Genomic DNA, 20,802 nt, shown 5'->3' with positions numbered 1-20,802 from the left:
AAGGACATCACATCTGACACTGTGATTAGCAGCACCGGCGCACCCCAGGGCACAGTGCTGGCCCCTCTTCTCTTCACCCTGTACACCGCAGACTTCTGCTACAACTCGGAGCTGTGTCACATTCAGAAGTTTGCTGATGACACACCCATCGTTGGGTGTATCAGTGACAACAGAGAGGAGGAGTATAGGAGCCTGGTGAGGGACTTTGCTGTGTGGTGCAACAGGAACCATCTGCAGCTCAACACCTCGAAGACCAAGGAGCTGGTCATTGACTTTGGGAGGTCCAGACCAAGGTCATGACCAGTTCTGATCGAAGGAGTAGAGGTGGAGGCTGTGGATTCCTACAAGTACCTCGGGCTGTGGCTGGACAGCAAGCTGGACTGGACTTGCAACACCAAAAACACTTATACAGGAAGGGACAGAGCAGGCTATACTTCCTTAGGAGGCTGCGGTCCTTTAACATATGCAGGAAACTCCTGTGGATGTTCTATCAGTCTGTGGTCGCCAGTGTCCTGTTTTACACCGTGGTGTGCTGGGGGCAGCACATCCAAGAAAGACACATCCAGGCTGGACAAACTGATCAGGCGGGCCGGCTCTGTGGTTGGCATGAAGCTGGACTCTCTGGTGACGGTGGCAGAGAAGAGGACTATGGACAAACTATTGAACATCATGGACGATGCCAGTCACCCTCTGCACACTGTCATCAGCAACCAGCGGGGCCTGTTCAGTGACAGAATGCTCCTTCCCAAGTGCAGGACGAACAGACTCAAAAACTCCTTTGTCCCTCACGCCATCAGACTGTACAACTCCTCTCTGGGGGGGGAGGAGGGGTAACAGGAGGACAGAGGACGGGAAGGAGCAGTAGCCTAGCCTGACAATAAGCAATACCGGACAATGTGCAATATAAAGTGCAATATCTGTCCTCCCCCCCTCTTTTTTTCCCTCCTCCCCCCTTCCCCATATCTTATTATTTTTATATTTGTATATGTAAATACTTAATTTATTTTAATTTATCTAGATGTTTTTCTCTATTTCTTTTCTCTGTTTATCTGTAATGATGCTGCTGGAATCTTAATTTCCCTGAGGGAACCCTCCCAAAGGGATCAATAAAGTTTTATCTAATCTAATCGGTTCAGTCAAGTGTAAAATCACAGTAGCACCAAGATCTTTAGCCACTCACTGCTTTTGCACCATTCTCCATAAACTCTAGAAACTGCGAGCATGAAACTTCGAAGATCTCATCAGTTTCTGAAATACTCAAAGCAGCCTGTCTGGCACAGTCCAAGTCACTGAGATCACATTTTCCCCATTCTGATGTTGGACATTTACTGAAGTTCTTGATCTGTATCTACAGCAATACACTGCTGCCACTTGATTGGCTGATTGGATAACTGCATGAATTAACAGGTGTTGTTATTAAAATGGCCAGTGTGTATAGAATTCATCTCATCTCATTATCTCTAGCCGCTTTATCCTGTTCTACAGGGTCGCAGGCAAGCTGGAGCCTATCCCAGCTGACTACGGGCGAAAGGCGGGGTACACCCTGGACAAGTCGCCAGGTCATCACAGGGTGACACATAGACACAGACAACCATTCACACTCACATTCACACCTACGCTCAATTTAGAGTCACCAGTTAACCTAACCTGCATGTCTTTGGACTGTGGGGGAAACCGGAGCACCCGGAGTAAACCCACGCGGACACGGGGAGAACATGCAAACTCCACACAGAAAGGCTCTCGCCGACCACGGGGCTCGAACCAAGACCTTCTTGCTGTGAGGCGACAGTGCTAACCACTACACCACCGTGCCGCCTGTGTATAGAATTTTGGTAATGAATTACAATCTGTTCATCTCTTTAATCTCATTGTGCATTCAATTGTAGCTTCCAGATAAAGAACAGATTTAAGGGTTGTTTATGTTTCTGGTCTATTAAAATGCCTTTTTTAATTTTTTTGGGTCCGATTCACGTAACATGAGACTAAGTGTAATGTGGACAGTTACCGAGTCTGGCACTCCTGTTTTAAACACTGCATTATTCTTACATATTAAACCACAGCCTTCACTACAATTTCTCTAAAAAGCTGCTTTGCTGTCGCTTCTCTTTTGAATACTACATTCATTATTAACTTTCTTCAGTACACTCGTGCTAAAACCATGATTTGAGTACTTGAGTATAAGTGAACAATTCTTTACTCATCTCATTATCTCTAGCCGCTTTATCCTTCTACAGGGTCGCAGGCAAGCTGGAGCCTATCCCAGCTGACTACGGGCAAAAGGTGGTGTACACCCTGGACAAGTCGCCAGGTCATCACAGGGCTGACACAGACAACCATTCACACTCACATTCACACCTACGCTCAATTTAGAGTCACCAGTTAACCTAACCTGCATGTCTTTGGACTGTGGGGGAAACCAGAGCACCCGGAGGAAACCCACGCGGACACGGGGAGAACATGCAAACTCCACACAGAAAGGCCCTCGCCGGCCCCGGGGCTCAAACCCGGACCTTCTTGCTGTGAGGCGACAGTGCTAACTACTACACCACCGTGCCGCCAGTTCCTTATTCCATCCAGTAAAAGGGAAGAAAACACAGAAGATGGTGACGTTGTTATTAACAGTGTCAATTAAAAGGGGGAACTTTAATACACAGGAACTAAAAAGGGTCTCTATTATCATGCAGACACAGATAATGCAATCTGTAAATACCTTTAATACTGTGTGCTAAATATACTATTTACTAACTAGTATATACAAAATAAGAGTAGATTAACTCCTGTCCTTTAAAATCATGATTAAATTTTAATATCCCTGAGACCTATCACTTAAACATTTCGTCAAAGATGTCTACAGTATGTACTGGCGACACCATGTCATAAACATCTGCTTTGAAATATCTTTCCAACAGCTAATGGCCTCATTCCTTATTGTTAACAATAAGTACAATACATTGTACAATATCTCAGCAAAGAGAATTGTTTCTGCATACCCCACCCAAAAAAAAAAAAAAGTTACACAACATTACCCTAGAATGAAAGATCGATCATTCAAGACTTTCATGAATGGATGCATTGCTTCATGCTTTCCCTTCTTACCCTGACACACCCATCCATCTGGAATAGGGTAAACTTGGACTCAACAGACCGCATGACCATTTTGCATCACTCCAGAGTCCAATCTTTATGCTTACAAGCAAATGGAAGCCATTTTTCCAATTAGCCTCACTAACAAGTGTATTTCTTATGGCCATGTTGCATTGTGCGTGTGGAAGTGCTCACTCTTTACTTTCACTATTAAACACAGCCATGAGTTCTACTGTCATTTTTATATGATTTGACTTCACCAAGTGTCTAAGTGATGTCAGATCACAGTCTGTCAAGATTTTTTCAGACCACATTTCTTCTGTCAAGTTGATGGTTCACCACTATCCTTCAGGGTTTTAATAATGCATTGACAATTCCTAACCCAGTTCCAGTCATTTCAGCAATCTCCTTAATCATTTTATTTGCTTGATGCAGGCCAATAATTTGACCCTTCTGAAAATACATACACTTGTGTTCAAAATAATAGCAGTCCAACGCGACTAACCAGATCAATCACTGTTTTTGGTGGAAATTATATTACTACATGGCAAATAATTTACCAGTAGGTGTAGTAGAGTCATAGAAAACCAACAGACCCAACATTCATGATATGCATGCTCCCGAGTCTGTGTAATTGAATAATTAAGTGAAAGGGACGTGTTCAAAATAATAGCAGTGTGGAGTTTAATTAGTGAGGTCATTCATTCTGTGAAAAAACAGGTGTCAGTCAGGTGGCCCTAATTTAAGGATGAAGCCAGCACATGTTGTACATCCATTTCTCTCTGAAAACCTGAGAAACATGGGTCGTTCCAGACATTGTTCAGAACAGCGTGCTTTGATTAAAACGTTGATTGGAGAGGTAAAACGTATACTGTAAAGAAGTGCAGAAAATGATGGGCTGCTCAGCTAAAATGATCTCCAGTGCTTTAAAATGGACAGCAAAGCCAGAGAGACGTGGAAGAAAACAGAAGACTACCATTCGAATGGATCAAAGAATAACCAGAATGGCAAAGACTCAGCCAATGATCAGCTCCAGGGTGATCAAAGACGGTCTGAAGTTACCTGTGAGTACTGTGACAATTAGAAGATGCCTGTGTGAAGCTAATCTATCGGCAAGAAGCCCCCGCAAAGTTCCACTGTTAAAAAAAAAGACGTGCTGAAGAGGATACAATTTGCCAAAGAACACATCGACTGGCCTAAAGAGAAATGGAAAAACATTTTGTGGACTGATGAAAGTAAAATTGTTCTTTTTGGGTCCAAGAGCCGCAGACAGTTTTTCAGACGACCCCCAAACACTGAATTCAAGCCACAGTACACTCTGAAGACAGTGAAGCATGGTGGTGCAAGCATCATGATATGGGGATGTTTCTCTTACTATGGTGTTGGGCCCATTTATCGCATACCAGGGATCATGGATCAGTTTGCATATATCAAAATACTTGAAGAGGTCATGTTGCCTTATGCTGAAGAGGAAATGCCCTTGAAATGGGCGTTTCAACAAGACAACGACCCCAAACACACCAGTAAGCGAGCAGCATCAGGGTTCAAGACCAACAAAATGAAAGTTATGGAGTGGCCAGCCCAATCCCCGGACCTTAATCCGATAGAAAACTTGTGGGGTGACGTCAAAAATGCTGTTTCTGAGGCAAAACCAAGAAATGCAGAGGAATTGTGGAATGTTGTCAAATCAATCCTGGGCTGGAATACCTGTTCACAGGTGCCAGAAGTTCTCAGAAACCGTGGTTATACAACTAAATATTAGTTTAGTGATTCACAGGAATACTAAATCCTTAAAATTTTTTCAGTTTATACAGTAAATATTTGGAGTTTGTAATGAAAAATGCAGACACTGCTATTTTTTTTGAACAGCCCAATGTTCATTTTTCTTCATTTTCTGTAAAGTAATTAAAATATTGATACATTTTTCTTCATGTTTTGATGTAGAATATAATGTGCAGTGTTCCCAATGCATGGAAATAAAAACTATTATAAGGATTTTGAGCTTTACTCACGTTTTTAAACACACTGCTATTATTTTGAACACAACTGTATATGTTATTTACCAGCTGGGAGGTCCGTATTGTGAAATACCGTGACCGAGGTCTTGAAAGTACTGAGTGAGGCCCTCTGGGCCGAGGTCAGTATTTAAGGCCGAGGTCACAGTATTTCATGATACGGACCGACCTTAAGCTGGTAAATAATATATTTATTTTTTTCTTTACCAAATTAACAGAAAACGAGAGTGTCCGAAAAAGAAAACTGAGCCGAGCCGCCATTTTGAATCCTCATTCACAGCTGTAATGCAAATTGCTTCCTGCTTGGTATACAAGTGCACTTCCATGGGAGGAAAAAAACTACATTTTGCTGTCTATGTGGTCCCCTATTTATACAAAATTGAGTCATTCAGGATTCAGCCATGTTTTTGCTTGGTGTTGGCAACAGTTACAGATTTTTAGCTTTCTCCTGAAATGTTTTCTTTTATTTCTTCTTCCTCAGGGTAGTAAAACTCGCTTTCGCTGTGAACACTGTTGTTATCGCTATCATGCTGTAAAATTAATGCTATTCTCCTGAGAAATGCTGGCAAAAATTTATAAGATTTTTGATAAAAATCTTATAAATAAATCTTATTTAAAAAAGATAAATGTTGACAAAAATTGCTACTATGTTTGTTGTTGTGAACGAGCGAGTCGCCAGAGGTCCATAACTGGGGTCTGTATCGTAGGATACGGACCCGCTCACCAGCCAATCAGAGTGCAGGATTTGATGGAAACCGGACCGCAAAAAAAATAAATATATATTATTTACCAGCTGGGAGGTCCGTATCGTGAAATACCGTGACCAAGGTCTTGAAAATACTGGCCAAGGCCTCTGGGCCAAGGTCACGGTATTTCACGATACGGACCGACCTTAAGCTGGTAAATAATTTTTTTTTTTTCTTTACCAAATTCTAACAGAAAATGAGAGCGCCCGAAAGGGAAACCATATTTAGAACAAACCTGCTACAAGCTGCCGAAAAGGCCTTTGTCAAAAAGCAAATCCTCTTTGTCCTCTGTCAACACCCTGGCTGCTTGTGGACAGTTTCCCTTCGCAAAAACCTCGACCAACTGCCGTTTACAGGCCACAAGGACTTCTCTTGACTTGTTGAACTCAGGGTCCCTGAAGATATTTAGTTTCGAACCAGACTGATTCAGATAGCGCTGGATACTTCTCTGGAAAGACGTGAGCGAGGACGGCTCGTACACGTCGCCATTTTTCTTTGTTGCGAACATGAAAAAGTTGCACAGCAACGTGTTTAGTTCTTCACCAGGCATGTCTTCCACCTTTCGACCTTCATTTAGGTTTTGACAGAACTTCCCAAAGACATTGAGGTCATAGCTCGTCTTTTTTGTTGTATTTTTTGCCCTTTGCTCCTCAATAAACTGCTGGATTTGCTCAGACAAAGCAACAGTTACAGGTTTTCGGCTTTCTCCTGAAATGTTTTCTTTTATTTCGTCTTCATCAGGGTAGTAAAACTCGCTTTCGCTGTGAACACTGTCATTATCGCTATCCATGCTGTAAAATTAATGCTATTATACTGAGAAATGTGAAAATAAATATTGACAAAAAATTGCTACTATGTTTGTTGTTGTGAATGAGCGAGTCACCAAAGGTCCGTAACCGAGGTCCGTATCGTAGGATTCCGGACCGCTCACGAGCCAATCAGAGCACACGATTTGATGGAAATCGGAGCGCGAAAAAATAAAGTAACATCTTTTCCATGACCATGGGATGAGATTTCTGATAGGGTTATTTAAGAAATGAGAAGCTACTCACTGCATCAGTTAGGGCTAAAAGTATTGCTGGCAGCTGAAACATATTAATCAATATAAAATTAGATCATACTGACTCTACAGCCGCTGCCAGCACCTTTGATCTTTGGTGGGGCTATTAAATATTAGATCTCTTACATCTAAAGCACTAATGGTTAATGAACTTATTACTGATCAGGAGTTTAATGTACTGTGTTTAACAGAAAGATGGATTAATATAAATTAATATATAGCATTAAATGAAGCTAGTCCTCCTGGATACAGTTATATACACCAGCCTCGTCTAACTTGTAGAGGAGGAGGTGTCGCGGTTATTTATAATGATTATCTAGGTGTAACACAAAAGCCTGGTTATAAATTTAATACATTTGAAGTTCTTCATACTCATATAATGCATGTAGCCTCGAAAAATAAGTCTACCCAGTTAATTCCGTTACTTATTATTTACAGGCCCCCGGGGCCATATTCTGAGTTTCTTTCTGAATTTGCAGATTTTATCTCAGATCTGGTTATTTCCTTAGACAAAGCTTTAGTTGTTGGAGATTTTAATATTCACTTCGATAACCCAGAAGACCCTTTGAAAACAGCGTTTGTGTCCATTTTAGATTCAGTAGGGATTAATCAGAATGCCATAGGACTGACTCATAATGGTGGTCACACCCTTGATCTAATACTAACATTCATGTTAAATGTAGAAAATATAGTCACACTTCCACAGTCTGAAGTTCTCAGATCATTGTCTCATCTCATTCAAAATATGTCTGAGTAATAATATATGCACCTCACCACGCTACTGTATTAAATGTACATTCACCTCAACTACTGCACAGAGCTTTATAAATGATCTCCCAGAGTTATCAACTTTGATTGGGTCACTGTCAGCCCCTGCAGAACTTGATCAGGCAACTGAATGCTTAGAGTCAACATTCCGCCATACTTTAGATAATGTAGCTCCTCTTAAAAGGAAAATGATCAGAGACAAAAAATTAGCACCCTGGTATAATGATGACACTCGCACTTTAAAACAGACCACTCGAAAATCGGAACATAAATGGCGTCAAACAAAATTGGTAGTGTTCAAATTAGTGTGGAAGGAGAGCTTCCTGAAGTATAGAAAAGCTCTTAGTGCTGCTAGATCAACATATCTCTCCTCCCTACTAGAAGATAACAAAAATAATCCTAGATTCCTATTTAATACTGTAGCAAAATTAACCAGGAATAAGTCCACTATAGACACATGCACACCTGTAGTATGTAGTAGCAACGACTTCATGAATTTTTTTAATGACAAAATTGAGAATATCTGACAAAAAAATTCAAACTACTAATTTAAGGTCAGACAATGTAAGTGGGGCGGCACGGTGGTGTAGTGGTTAGCGCTGTCGCCTCACAGCAAGAAGGTCCTGGGTTCGAGCCCCGTGGCCGGCGAGGGCCTTTCTGTGCGGAGTTTGCATGTTCTCCCCGTGTCCGCGTGGGTTTCCTCCGGGTGCTCCGGTTTCCCCCACAGTCCAAAGACATGCAGGTTAGGTTAACTGGTGACTCTAAATTGACCGTAGGTGTGAATGTGAGTGTGAATGGTTGTCTGTGTCTATGTGTCAGCCCTGTGATGACCTGGCGACTTGTCCAGGGTGTACCCCGCCTTTCGCCCGTAGTCAGCTGGGATAGGCTCCAGCTTGCCTGCGACCCTGTAGAAGGATAAAGCGGCTAGAGATAATGAGCTGAGATGAGACAATGTAAGTGACCCTGTAGTTAACAATATAACTGTATCAGATCAGCAATTAGAATGTTCTACTCCCCTTAGAGAAATTTAATTACTTTCATTAAACTCCGCATCAAAAGCCTCAACTTGTGTACTAGATCCCTTACCTACACGTCTATTCAAACAGATAACACCTGAAGTAATTGAACCACTTCTAAAAATAATAAATTTTTCTCTCACGATTGGCTATGTACCCAAATCCTTTAAACTAGCAGTTATCAAACCCCTGATTAAAAAACCTGACCTTGATCCCTGTCAGCTGTCCAATTATCGGCCAATATCAAACCTCCCCTTTATCTCCAAGATCCTTGAAAAAGCTGTGGCACAGCAGTTATGTTCATATTTACATAGGAATAATATCTGTGAAATGTATCAGTCAGGATTTAGACCTCATCATAGCACAGAGACAGCACTGGTTAAAGTAGTAAACGACCTACTGTTGGTGTCTGATCAGGGCTGTGTCTTGCTTGACCTTAGTGCAGCATTTGATACCACTGATCATTCCATTCTTCTGGATAGACTAGAAAACATTGTGGGAGTTAAGGGAACGGCCCTCTCTTGGCTCAGCTCTTATTTAACTGATCGCTATCAGTATGTTGATGTAAATGGTGATTTTTTTTTTTAGACATAGGTAAAGTTTGGTGTTCCACAAGGTTCTGTCTTGGGTTCACTGCTTTTTTCTTTATATATGTTACCTCTGGGTGATATTATTTGTAAACATTGTATTAGTTTCCACTGTTATGCTGATGACACACAGTTGTATATGTTTCTGCAAAACCAGATGAGAGACACCAGCTTAATAGAATTGAGGAATGTGTCAAGGACATTAGACACTGGATACTTATTAACTTCCTTCTGCTTAACTCTGACAAGACTGAAGTACTAGGACCACATGCAGCTAGAAGTAAGTTTTCTGATTACACAGTAACTCTGGATGGCCTTTATAATAATAAGTTCAATTTATATAGCGCCTTTCACAAACCCAAGGACACTTTACACAGGAGTTATAGAAAAAAAAGCCACACTAGGAAGAGTAGTGTGAGGTAAAGAGAAAAGTTTAAGTTAGCTTTGAAGGAAGAGAGTGTGGAACAGTCACGAAGCGATTGTGGTAACGAGCTCCAAAGTTTAGGAACAGCAACACTGAATGATCTGCCACACATAGATGCCAGTTTAAAACGTGGAACAGTCAGAAGTCCACAGACAGAAGATCTGAGGGAGCGGGAGGGACAGTACAAATTAATTAGCTCTCAGAGATAGGAAGGGGCGAAACCATGAAGAGCTTTATAGGTTAAAAGCAAGATTTTGTCTTTGATCCGAGAGATAACTGGCAACCAATGCAGTTGCTGTAAAACAGGAGTGATGTGAGCAGTGCGCTTGGTGAGTGTGAGGACTCTTGCTGCTGAGTTTTGGATGTACTGCAGGCGATTGAGCAATGTGGCAGGGAGGGAGACCATAAAAGAGAGAATTGCAATAGTCAAGATGAGAAAAAATAAACACATTGACCAACATTTTGGAATCAGTTTCCAAGAGAAAAGGGCAGAGGCGTGCAATATTGTGGAGGTGAAAGAAAGCATTCTTAGTAATTAGTTTAAGATGGGGTTCAAACGTAAGGGTGGAGTCAAAGAGAACTCCAAGGTTTTTTATAACTTGGGAAGGATGAACACACACACCATCAACATCAATAGTAAAACTGGAGAAGTTCAGAACCTGTCTTTTGGTACCTACTAATAGAACCTCCGTTTTGCTAGCATTAAGTTTAAGGCAGTTCTTATGCAACCATTGTTTAAGGTCAGTGATGCAAGTCCTTAGCAGCTGAACAGAAGCTATCAATGAAACTGACTTCATGTTGAAACTGTTAATGTTATAGTCATGTTGTCTAGGTTTCCTCCTCATGTCATCTGAAGGAGTTTTTCCTTGCCACCATCACCACAGGCTTGCTCATTGGGGATAGATTAGGGATAAAAGTCATTCAAATTCTGTAAAGCTGCTTTGCAAAAATGTTTATTGTTAAAAACGGTATACAAATAAACTTGACTATTAATCACTGCAGTAATTATGCAATCAAAGGCTCTTAAGTATTTGCCCATTTAAATCCTAACAGTGACTTTGCGTATTCCTCAGTTACACAATGACTTACCGAAATGCATTTCCATTTGCCATGAAAAGTGATGTCATGCAATGTACTTTGTCACAAAGCATTTGTTTGAATGGAACAAGGAGGAGCCATGGCCAAAAGGCTCCTGTTTTGATTCCCTAGACCGGCAGGAAAATCTCATCTCATTATCTCTAGCCGCTTTATCCTGTTCTACAGGGTCACAGGCAAGCTGGAGCCTATCCCAGCTGACTACGGGCGAAAGGCGGGGTACACCCTGGACAAGTCGCCAGGTCATCACAGGGCTGACACATAGACACAGACAACCATTCACACTCACATTCACACCTACGGTCAATTTAGAGTCACCAGTTAACCTAACCTGCATGTCTTTGGACTGTGGGGGAAACCGGAGCACCCGGAGGAAACCCACGCGGACACGGGGAGAACATGCAAACTCCACACAGAAAGGCCCTCGCCGGCCCCGGGGCTCGAACCCGGACCTTCTTGCTGTGAGGTGACAGCGCTAACCACTACACCACCGTGCCGCCCCCGGCAGGAAAATCCACAGCTGAAATGCCCTTACCCCAAAGCACCCAACCCTTCACTGCTCCCCAGGTGCTGGGTAGGTGTGCACATGCACTTCTTGTACGTTGCTCTTGATAATAGCGTCTGCTAAATGCCTGTAACTGAACGGAAATTGGGCCAGTCTCACATGAGGTCAACAATTTCCCCTGCTAATAATACTCTCCAAACGTATTGGGTTCTTAGAAAGTAATTTCAAAATATACATGCATCTGTTCAGTAGATTTATGTCCATCTATATAATACAACTGTGTTTTATTGCACATGCAACAAAGGCACAGATCAAGAAACCGATATCAAGATGGGTCTAAAGCCTTTGCTGTTAGACGTAGATCACATATAATTCATCTCATCTCATTATCTCTAGCCGCTTTATCCTTCTAGAGGGTCGCAGGCAAGCTGGAGCCTATCCCAGCTGACTACGGGCGAAAGGCGGGGTACACCCTGGACAAGTCGCCAGGTCATCACAGGGCTGACACATAGACACAGACAACCATTCACACTCACATTCACACCTACGGTCAATTTAGAGTCACCAGTTAACCTAACCTGCATGTCTTTGGACTGTGGGGGAAACCGGAGCACCCGGAGGAAACCCACGCAGACACGGGGAGAACATGCAAACTCCGCACAGAAAGGCCCTCGCCGGCCACAGGGCTCAAACCCGGACCTTCTTGCTGTGAGGCGACAGCGCTAACCACTACACCACCGTGCCGCCCTCAGATATAATTAATATATTAAAAGTATTTTATGCTGCAAATGTCATCTTGTACATGCATGGAAAGAAAGCTTTGTTGCCAGAGTCGTTGTCAGAGGAGTATTGAAAATAGCAGGGTTTGAGGAGTTCGACTGTAACCAATTGTTGCTTTCCTATCCATAAGTACAACACAAAACCTGACAATACAGGCCAAAGCTTCTCACAACTTTTATTTCTTAAAAAAAAAAAAAAAAAAAAGTTAACGAACTCTGATCTACAGAAAAATTGAAACATGCATAAAATGCATCTTTTTTTTGCAGTAATTAACAGTTTGAGAACATAACATGCCAACTTTGACAACTGATGGTTAAAGTTTCACAAAAACAGTGAAAGAGGTCTTTGTATTTACAGTCCACCTTCACCCTGTTCTTCCAAAATCAGCCACTGAGCTACATAGGCTAAATACAGAAGTAGGTATGCTAAAATGTGAGAATATGGAAGGAAAGGGCAATTAAGGAATGGATTATGATGTTCAGACAGCTGGCTCAGCTCTCCAGGCTGGAGAACATTTGAGTCAGGGTGGTCTGCTTTCTGCTCCTCTGCATTGACGAGACTAAAGGAGACACTTGTGTGGAAACCGAGCTATTCCCAAGCGTCTTCCATTTAACCTGACTGCCGGATCTCTTCCCAGATTTATGTCCATCCACCTTCTGTATTGAAGAATGTGGAATACTGGCTTTCCCGGGCTCGTTCTCCTCGACTTCGCTTGTACCGCTGGGGGATGAAAGGCTGCTTTTCTCTCGCAGCAAATACCCATCAGCAGAACCTTTTCTACGGTCCACAGTGCTTTCTCGGTTCAGTTCCCTCTGCAGGCGCAGCGCTAGCCTTCTGTCTTCCTCCTCCTGCAGTAATCGGTTTCTCAAAACCTCCTCCTGCTCAGCCAGTTCCTGCAAGAAAATGCAATCACGAGCAGGTGGTGCAGGCGGTGGGGAATTACACGGCCTCTTACAGGTTACAGATTCAGGCAGTTCACCATCTACACTCTTCCTCTTAGAATAAACGCTGGCTCTGTTAGACGTCTCGAAGAGCGCTGAAGTGTCTGAGCTTGATGTAGAAGGTTTACTATTAGAGTCCAAGAAATGCAGTTCAGTGCTGGAGGGATGTATAGAGGCTGGAGTGTTCAGAATGTTTTCCTGAAAAATTTGTTAGGAACAATTTAAATTATTATTATTTTTGCCCTGAGCAGAGAATGTGCATATTTATATGAAGACAACCTTTAACTAAAGTCATGAGCACCTTATTGTCCAAATGAGTGGAGGATTGTTTAGTCTCGTAGTGTGGCTGTGTGCAAGGCACTTGGCACAAATATCTAAAACACAATGAACATAACCGAATTAGATAATTAAAACTTGAAAGTGGTATGTAATCATTCATAATTACACAAGGAATAAAATGATAAGCATACAAGTGAAAATGTAACAGCCCTTTACAACAGAATTACTTACTTCTCAATGTGTCCCACATTGGATTTCTTTTTCTTGGCAGCTTCGTGAACTTTAATGTTGCTCCGAGTTTCCAAAACTGGACTCGAATTCTGCAACGATACAACATTGATTTTTATTTATTTTTTTATTACATGCCTGTAGATCACCTGCTTACTGTGGAATTTGGGAGTGTACAGATGAAAGGTTGACATCAAGTTACAATTGTACAGAACAATATGCCCATCATTTCTTCCCCCCCCCCCCCAAATAAATAAAAAATAATAGCTTTGGTTACACTCAAAGTTGCACCTTAATGGGTGCAACTTAAGGCCTCTGCATGCTCTTGCGACAAGGCTTTCGCAGACAGTTGTAATTTATCGTTGAGCGGGGAGTAATAGGCGTGCGCGATGTTATTCACCGCCACAACGCAAGGGGGCGCGAAGTCGCGAAATCGCTAGGAGTAGTTGGTGGGTGTGGTTAGTGGAGTGTTTATCCTCCGGTTACTTATAATGACTAGAACTGGAGTCGTATAGATGTACGTACTTCCTCACTTCCTCGATCAACCGCTCTTCGTGCTGCTCCATCTTCGCTTGTGTTTTTAAAAATGGCGGTCGTGAAAACAAACCAAACCGGGAAAGTAGGGAAGCAGAAGTGCGTGTACAGCGGATGTAGAGTGGACCAATCAGAGCCCTCTTGTCTGCGACGCTGTCTGCGAGGCTTCTGCGGTGGTCACAATTTTTGGGAGGTGCGCGCAGAGCATCTGTGAAGGTGGGGGGGCTACGCAGACACTGTCTGCAACGCTATCTGCGAGGACTGCGTTGTCAGCATAAATTGGCCTTTAAAAGCCTCATATTGCCACTTTAGCCTGCACCTTTTCTCTCTCTAAAAAAAAATAATTGACACACAAAAGCTTTAATGCCACAAGTTGGATTTCTTGTTCAGTGTAAGACTGTGACCAGAAATTACAACAATATCAGAAGTCGACTTACAAGACTTCCGTAAATATTGCTTTAAAAAAAAAAAAAACTAGGGTTTCACTTAAAAGAATAAACCACAAGACTATTTGGACACTCGCCAATTCTTCACTGAGCAATCTCGCCAGTCTCTCGTCATCCTCCAGCTGTCTCTCTTCCTGCCTCCTCCTCTCCTCTTCCACTCGATACTCTTCCTCAGACAGGAGGCGCTGGATGTACTCCTCACTGGCTCTCCTCTCTGCCTCCTCCAGAGCTCGCTTCTCTTCTACAAACTGAATAAGAACAGTGTAAGATATGGCACGTTATTGTTCCTTGAATAAATATTGCACTACAACAGAGGCAAACTGCAAAAGGGTTACAATGCAAATCTGCCACATCTAGCGCATGCCGAGGCTTCACTGTTTTAAATGAAACATTTATTAAAAAGTACAGTCCATTAATAGCTTATAACAGCTGTGTAAGCTTTCACAGCCTGCTAAAGCTGTTTTATATGAATTCAGCCATTTGCGTCACAGTTCAGATAACACTGGTTCACAACACTAAATATGGTACAAGTAGGGCTTCAACTACCGAGGAGGTCTTGTTTTTAAAACTGTATTAAAAGACCAAGAGAGTCATTGAAAATATTTGCAGCATTTTAATCAACAAATCTACAGAACACTTAACTAGGTTTAATTAAACAACAACTCACTAATTACATCACTGACATTTATCAGATAATCTGTCACAGCATGACAATATCATCAAGTGTTCATGTCAACCAAATGACACACTCATACACAACACCATAACTGTGTTTGTGCATCATTTACTGGAATCACTTGCCACTTTTTTTTGCAATCATGTATTTCAAGATGTGGTTGTTCAAATTTCAAAAACGGACAAATTCAAAATATGGACAAAACAGCCACCGCCTGTTTTGCTTACTGAAACACTCAGAAGCTACATTCATTTCGCTTGCACTCAGCACAAAATGTATACTGTTCTTACTCATCAGGTGAAATTGGGCATGCCTAACAACCTGCGTTCCCCGCCCACTCCGTCTGTCCTTCGGAGTTACATGGCAATCCTGAGACCAAGATGCTCCTCAGACCTGCCTGATCCATCCTGATGCCCTACATCTGGCTGGAGTCTCATCACATTGCCCCTATAGAGGACAGCCCCATATGGACAGTCGAAAGTTGCACTTGGAGGACGCTCTGGACTCTTACAGTAATGCTTTTATGGCTGAGAACTACAGCTGACTTGCTAACTTTAGGACTGCAGTTGTCATGAACAGTTTTGCACTTAAAGGGGTACCAAATATAATATATACAGTTGCTGATGTGACAAAGTAACGTATTCTTAAGTATTCTATCAAATTTATATACTAGAAAACAACGAAATATCTTGGTAATTGTAAATATAATAGTCGGTACGCTAAACGGCACAAGAGTCGCCATTTTTAAAAGACCGTAACGTCAGCCCTACCCACTGCACTAGGAGAGAAGCGTGTAATCATGGCGTCGGGCGCATCAAGTGAAAGCGACAGCTCTGTCGAATCATATGAAGAGATCCCGCAAGACACACTGCAAGCAGGCTATGGCTTAGAAGGGTACCAGTTTGAACCTAGGAGAGGTACTCTCGACTCCGGTGATGACGAAAGAAGAGAAGAAAGCTCGAACTCGCTTGGTGTTTTTCAGCGGAAACGAGTGAAAAGACACGTCTGGAGGATCGTTATGCTTTCCATCGGTCCTGTTATTACACCCGAAAGCAACACACTGTGGCATTGTGTAGCCGGTCACTTACAATTCATCCTACTTTCCGATTCACACGTGCTAGTCCCAACCTCAATGAGCCAACACAACTGGGCACATACATACGTCATGAGTGTTACGCAGAGAAAATGAACGTGCATTCTGATTGGATAAAATTAATATCATGGCGGGCTGTTCAAACTGCGGAAATAGTTTGCTCGAGCTACTTTCAAAACACTATAACTTTCCAACCTTAGAACAAAAAAAAACCTTTTGTAAGTCTTGAATAAGGTTCGTTAATGTGTGTTTTATTGTTATATTTACTCTATATATTGCCCTCTGTTCCCCTTTAAGTTTCCATCAATGAACAGTTTATAACTTCAACAAAACAGACTTCATGTTAAAACTACAATGAATTTCCGGGTTACACAGTTATACTTTGCGACTCTATAGGACTCCGTTATAGAAGCAAGTTACTTATAAATCACACTTATCCAAATAAAGATGGGTTCCCCTTTTGAGTCTGGTTTCTCTCGAAGTTTCTTCATGTCGTCTGAGGGAGTTCTTCCTTACCACGGGCTTGCTCATTGGGGATAAAATTAGCTCATGTTTAAAGTCTTTAAATTTTCTGTAAAGCTGCTTTGTGACAATGTCTATTGTTAAAAGCGCTATACGAACAAACTTGACTTGTGTGCGCGCGCAAGGCGAATCGTTTTCACTGTGTGGAATCAACTCCAAAGCTTTGCAGCTGTGTTTTAGTTTTCATGCCTGAGATTAGTGACTCAACTCTTTTTGGGATTGACATCAACATGAACTGAAAGCAGGATGTGGACTTGACATTTATATATCACACACACTGACATTCATTTATCAGGGGTCTGAAAAATAGTTTAACTTGCTGTCCAAAACTGCATGATACAAGTTATGTTTTGAAGTGAGAAAATATTCATTTTGTAGACTATTCTGTTGAGACCGTGCTCATTTTCAACCCACTGAGTTGTCATACAAAATTCATTCATTATTTACTCAAAGTTGCAGGGGTCAAAACAGTCACTGGCCCATGGCCAGCAGCTTTGTGGAAGGGCCAGCAGAAGTTTTAAGTTGCCAGCCCATTTAAATCATGAGATTAAGAACATCATTTTGGGTTTTCAAGATGGTGGCTTGAGAGGTCGTCACGTTCAGGAGAGCTGGTGTGCTAATTCGCTAATTTTTTCATTTAACCCTGCAAAATAGCACTGCTGTTACCTTTTAATGGTTTATCAGCCTAACATGAACATTGACAGTTATTTTCTGAGACAGTCCGACAGCATGCCACGTAAGAAAAAACAAGCTCTCTGTGACGTTGAGTCTAGCCAGGAGGCAGATAGCGCTCACGCAGGAGCTAGCACCATGGCCGACACAGGAGCAGACGCTAGCGTACTGGCAATCCGTGAAGCAGTGGGTGAAATTACAGCCAATATTTCCAAAATTATAGACGAAAAGTTAGGCCCACTGTCAGAGCTCTTAAAAACACACCGAGAGGAGCTCGACAGCCACGAAGAGCGCATAACCGAGGCCGAACAGAGGATCTCAGCGCTGGAGGATACCAGAGACCCGGTCGGGGGAAAAATTAAAACGCTAGAGAGGATGGTGTGTGAGCTGAGTGAGCGGGCTGACGACCTGGAGAACAGAGGATGACGTAAAAATATCCGTGGCATCGGACTTCCCGAGGAGGCTGAAGGAGAAGACCCGACTCAGTTCTTTGAGACCTGGCTCCCTAAAATCCTTCATATTAAAACGAAGTCAGGCCAAGTGAAGTTGGAAAGAGCACACTGCTCACTGGTCCCAAAGCCTCCCTCCACCCAGAGACCACGGCCGGTGATGGTTAGGTTCCATAACCATCAAGATAAACAGCGTGTAATGAATGTGGCGTGGGAGATGGGACGGAAAAATCAAGCGCTGAAATACGAAGACGCGACGGTGATGATATCTCAGGACTTTTCTGCATCTGCTCTCTGTAGAAGAAAGGGATACGATGGGGTGAAGAAACAGCTGAGAGCACTCGGTGCCGAATACAGGCAAATCTACCCCGCGTCTCTGAAAGTCACCAGTCACGGATCGACCAAAACGTTCCACGACCCAGCTGCAGTGGAGAAATACATCGAGTCACTGAAGGATACTCCCCGTGACAATGTATGAGCATTAATTTGTAAGTTTTGTTTTTCATTCTGAACAGTGGATTTGTCAGACTTGTATCATGCTTTACAGTGCACGGACATGCATTACACTTGACCTGGAGCACTGAGACTGCTAGCTTTGTAGGCTCACTATAAGCTATGCCTCCCGACCTCCTGGATAAATATCTTTTTTCTGTTGCTAGAGAACCCTTCCACTCGAGCTCCTCCAAGTCTAGGAGAAGGACAGTGTCTACAAATGCTTTTGGTTTAATGCCAATGTTAGGCAAGGGGTGCCTTATGGCCCTTTTCCACTACCCTTTTTCAGCTCACTTCAGCCCGACACGGCTCGCGTTCCGACTACCTCAGAGCAGCACGACTCAGCTCGCTTCAGCCCTACTCAGCACCCAAAACTCGCACGGTTTTGGAGTAGGGCTGAAGCGAGCCAAACCGAGCCGAGTGGGGCTAGGGGTGTGAGCAGACACTCCCCTGTGCACTGATTGGTGAGGAGGAGTGTCCTCACATGCCCACACACGCCCCGCGAGCACGCTGGGATCTGTAAACACCGTAAACCCGGAAGAAGAATTACGAATTACGAGAATTTCTGAAGCCTTATGCGCCTCGCCTCATCTATACGCTCTTGCCAGTATCTGTTGGCGTTGTCGGTGACAAGCCACAGCACCAAGACCAGCAACACTAACGACTCCATGTCCTCCATGTTTATTGTTTACTATCCGGGTCGTGAGACTACCGCTTAAAAGGTCACTGATGTCACTGTTTGCGCCGCCTAACGACATCACGTGACGTCCACCCACTTTCGCTAACTCCACCCAATGTGTCCACCCACTTCCAGCCAGCACGGTTCAGCGCGGTTGTAGTCGAAATGCAACGCCAACAGCCCCGCTCAGCCCGACTCAGCACGGCACGGCTCAGCCCAACTCAGCCGCGTTGGTAGTGGAAAAGCGGCATTAGATGCACTATTTTTTGTTATAACTGTTACAGTGTTATGTTCTTGTTCTATTTGGCTCACTCTGTTACAGGTTACTTTGCGGGCGATGTGTGTTCAGGTATTACTTTATTTCATAGTCCATAATCACGTCGGCTTTGAAGCTATGCACTTGGAACGTAAAGTGTTCATACACCTGTTAAACAGAAAAAGATCCTTACTTATCTTAAAAGGGAATGTGTTGATATAGCGTTGCTGCAAGAGACGCACTTAAATGACAGTGAACATTTAAAATTACAACAAGGGGGCTTTGGACAGGTTTATTTTTCATCTTTCACTTCAAGGAGTAGAGGTGTGGCCATCCTAATCCAGAGAAAGGTACCATTCAAACTTATAGACTGTATAAAAGACAGAACAGGCTGCTATGTGATTGTGAGAGGTATGCTTTATGGGGAAGAAATTGCTATAATGAGTACCTATAGTCCACCTGGATACCCCAGTGATCTCCTGACCACTTCCTTCTCTAAAGTGATAGATTTTAATATTAAAAACACGTTTATTGGAGGAGATTTTAATTGTCATTTGAATCCCATTATGGATAAATCCCCACCCGGGAAATTATCACTTTCTCCTCAAGCCAAAACAGTCTCTGCACTTTGTGAGGACCTAGATTATATAGATGTGTGGAGAGCCCAACATATAGCGGAGAAAGAATATACTTTTTTCTCAAATGTCTACAGAACCTATACAAGGATTGATTATTTCTTTCTCCCAAGGAGCTCGTTGCAGACAATTGTCTCCAGCTCTATAGGAAATATAGCTATTTCTGATCATGCTGCTGTGTTCATACAATATAATTTAAGAAACCCAGTCGATCAAACTAGACACTGGAGGGTCAACCCTTCTATCCTAACAGACCACAAATTCTTATCTTACTTAGAGAAGAATTTCAGTTGTTTCTGTCTGTCAATTCAGCTTCTACCAATGATCCCTCATTGCTGTGGGAAACATCTAAAGCCTTTTCTAGAGGTCTTATTATATCTTATATGTCCACCAAGGGGTGCTCCGGTTTCCCCCACAGTCCAAAGACATGCAGGTTAGGTTAACTGGTGACTCTAAATTGACCGTAGGTGTGAATGGTTGTCTGTGTCTATGTGTCAGCCCTGTGATGACCTGGCGACTTGTCCAGGGTGTACCCCGCCTTTCGCCCGTAGTCAGCTGGGATAGGCTCCAGCTTGCCTGCGACCCTGTAGAAGGATAAAGCGGCTAGAGATGATGAGATGAGATGTCCACCAAGAGGCGAAGGCAGGCTGAACAAAGAAAAATCTTAGAGTCTAAACTGAAACGTGCCGAGAAAGAGTACATTAAAAACTCATCTGTACAGAAGCTTCTGCACTTAGGTGCAGTCTAAACCTGCTACTGACAAAGGAGGCAGAAGGTAAAATCAGACTTCCTAGACAAAAAAAATGTACGAGCATGGGGA

The 20,802-nt window shown here is 42.8% G+C and overlaps 2 protein-coding genes across 4 annotated transcripts in view; one reads left to right on the top strand and one right to left on the bottom strand.

Moving 5' to 3' along the window:
- LOC132901619 (uncharacterized) overlaps nucleotides 1–20,802 on the top strand; it is a 117,261-nt gene that overhangs the window by 14,723 nt on the left and 81,736 nt on the right. The window lies entirely within an intron of this gene.
- The window catches only part of rnf168 (ring finger protein 168), a 40,979-nt gene continuing 32,033 nt past the window's right edge, over nucleotides 11,857–20,802 (bottom strand). For both annotated transcript variants that reach the window (XM_060944136.1, XM_060944135.1), the window contains 4 exons: nucleotides 14,586–14,756; nucleotides 13,532–13,620; nucleotides 13,323–13,395; nucleotides 11,857–13,219 (listed from right to left, as the gene is read on the bottom strand). In XM_060944136.1, the coding sequence (XP_060800119.1) occupies nucleotides 12,572–13,219; nucleotides 13,323–13,395; nucleotides 13,532–13,620; nucleotides 14,586–14,756 (981 nt within the window). In that variant the 3' untranslated portion in view covers nucleotides 11,857–12,571. The remainder of the gene's footprint in view (nucleotides 13,220–13,322; nucleotides 13,396–13,531; nucleotides 13,621–14,585; nucleotides 14,757–20,802) is intronic.

The sequence above is a fragment of the Neoarius graeffei genome, chromosome 17 (assembly GCF_027579695.1).
Source record: "Neoarius graeffei isolate fNeoGra1 chromosome 17, fNeoGra1.pri, whole genome shotgun sequence".
NCBI classification, from domain to species: Eukaryota; Metazoa; Chordata; class Actinopteri; order Siluriformes; family Ariidae; genus Neoarius; species Neoarius graeffei.
Note: the sequence above shows the minus strand (reverse complement) of the source record. Positions and strands in the feature narration are given on the sequence as shown.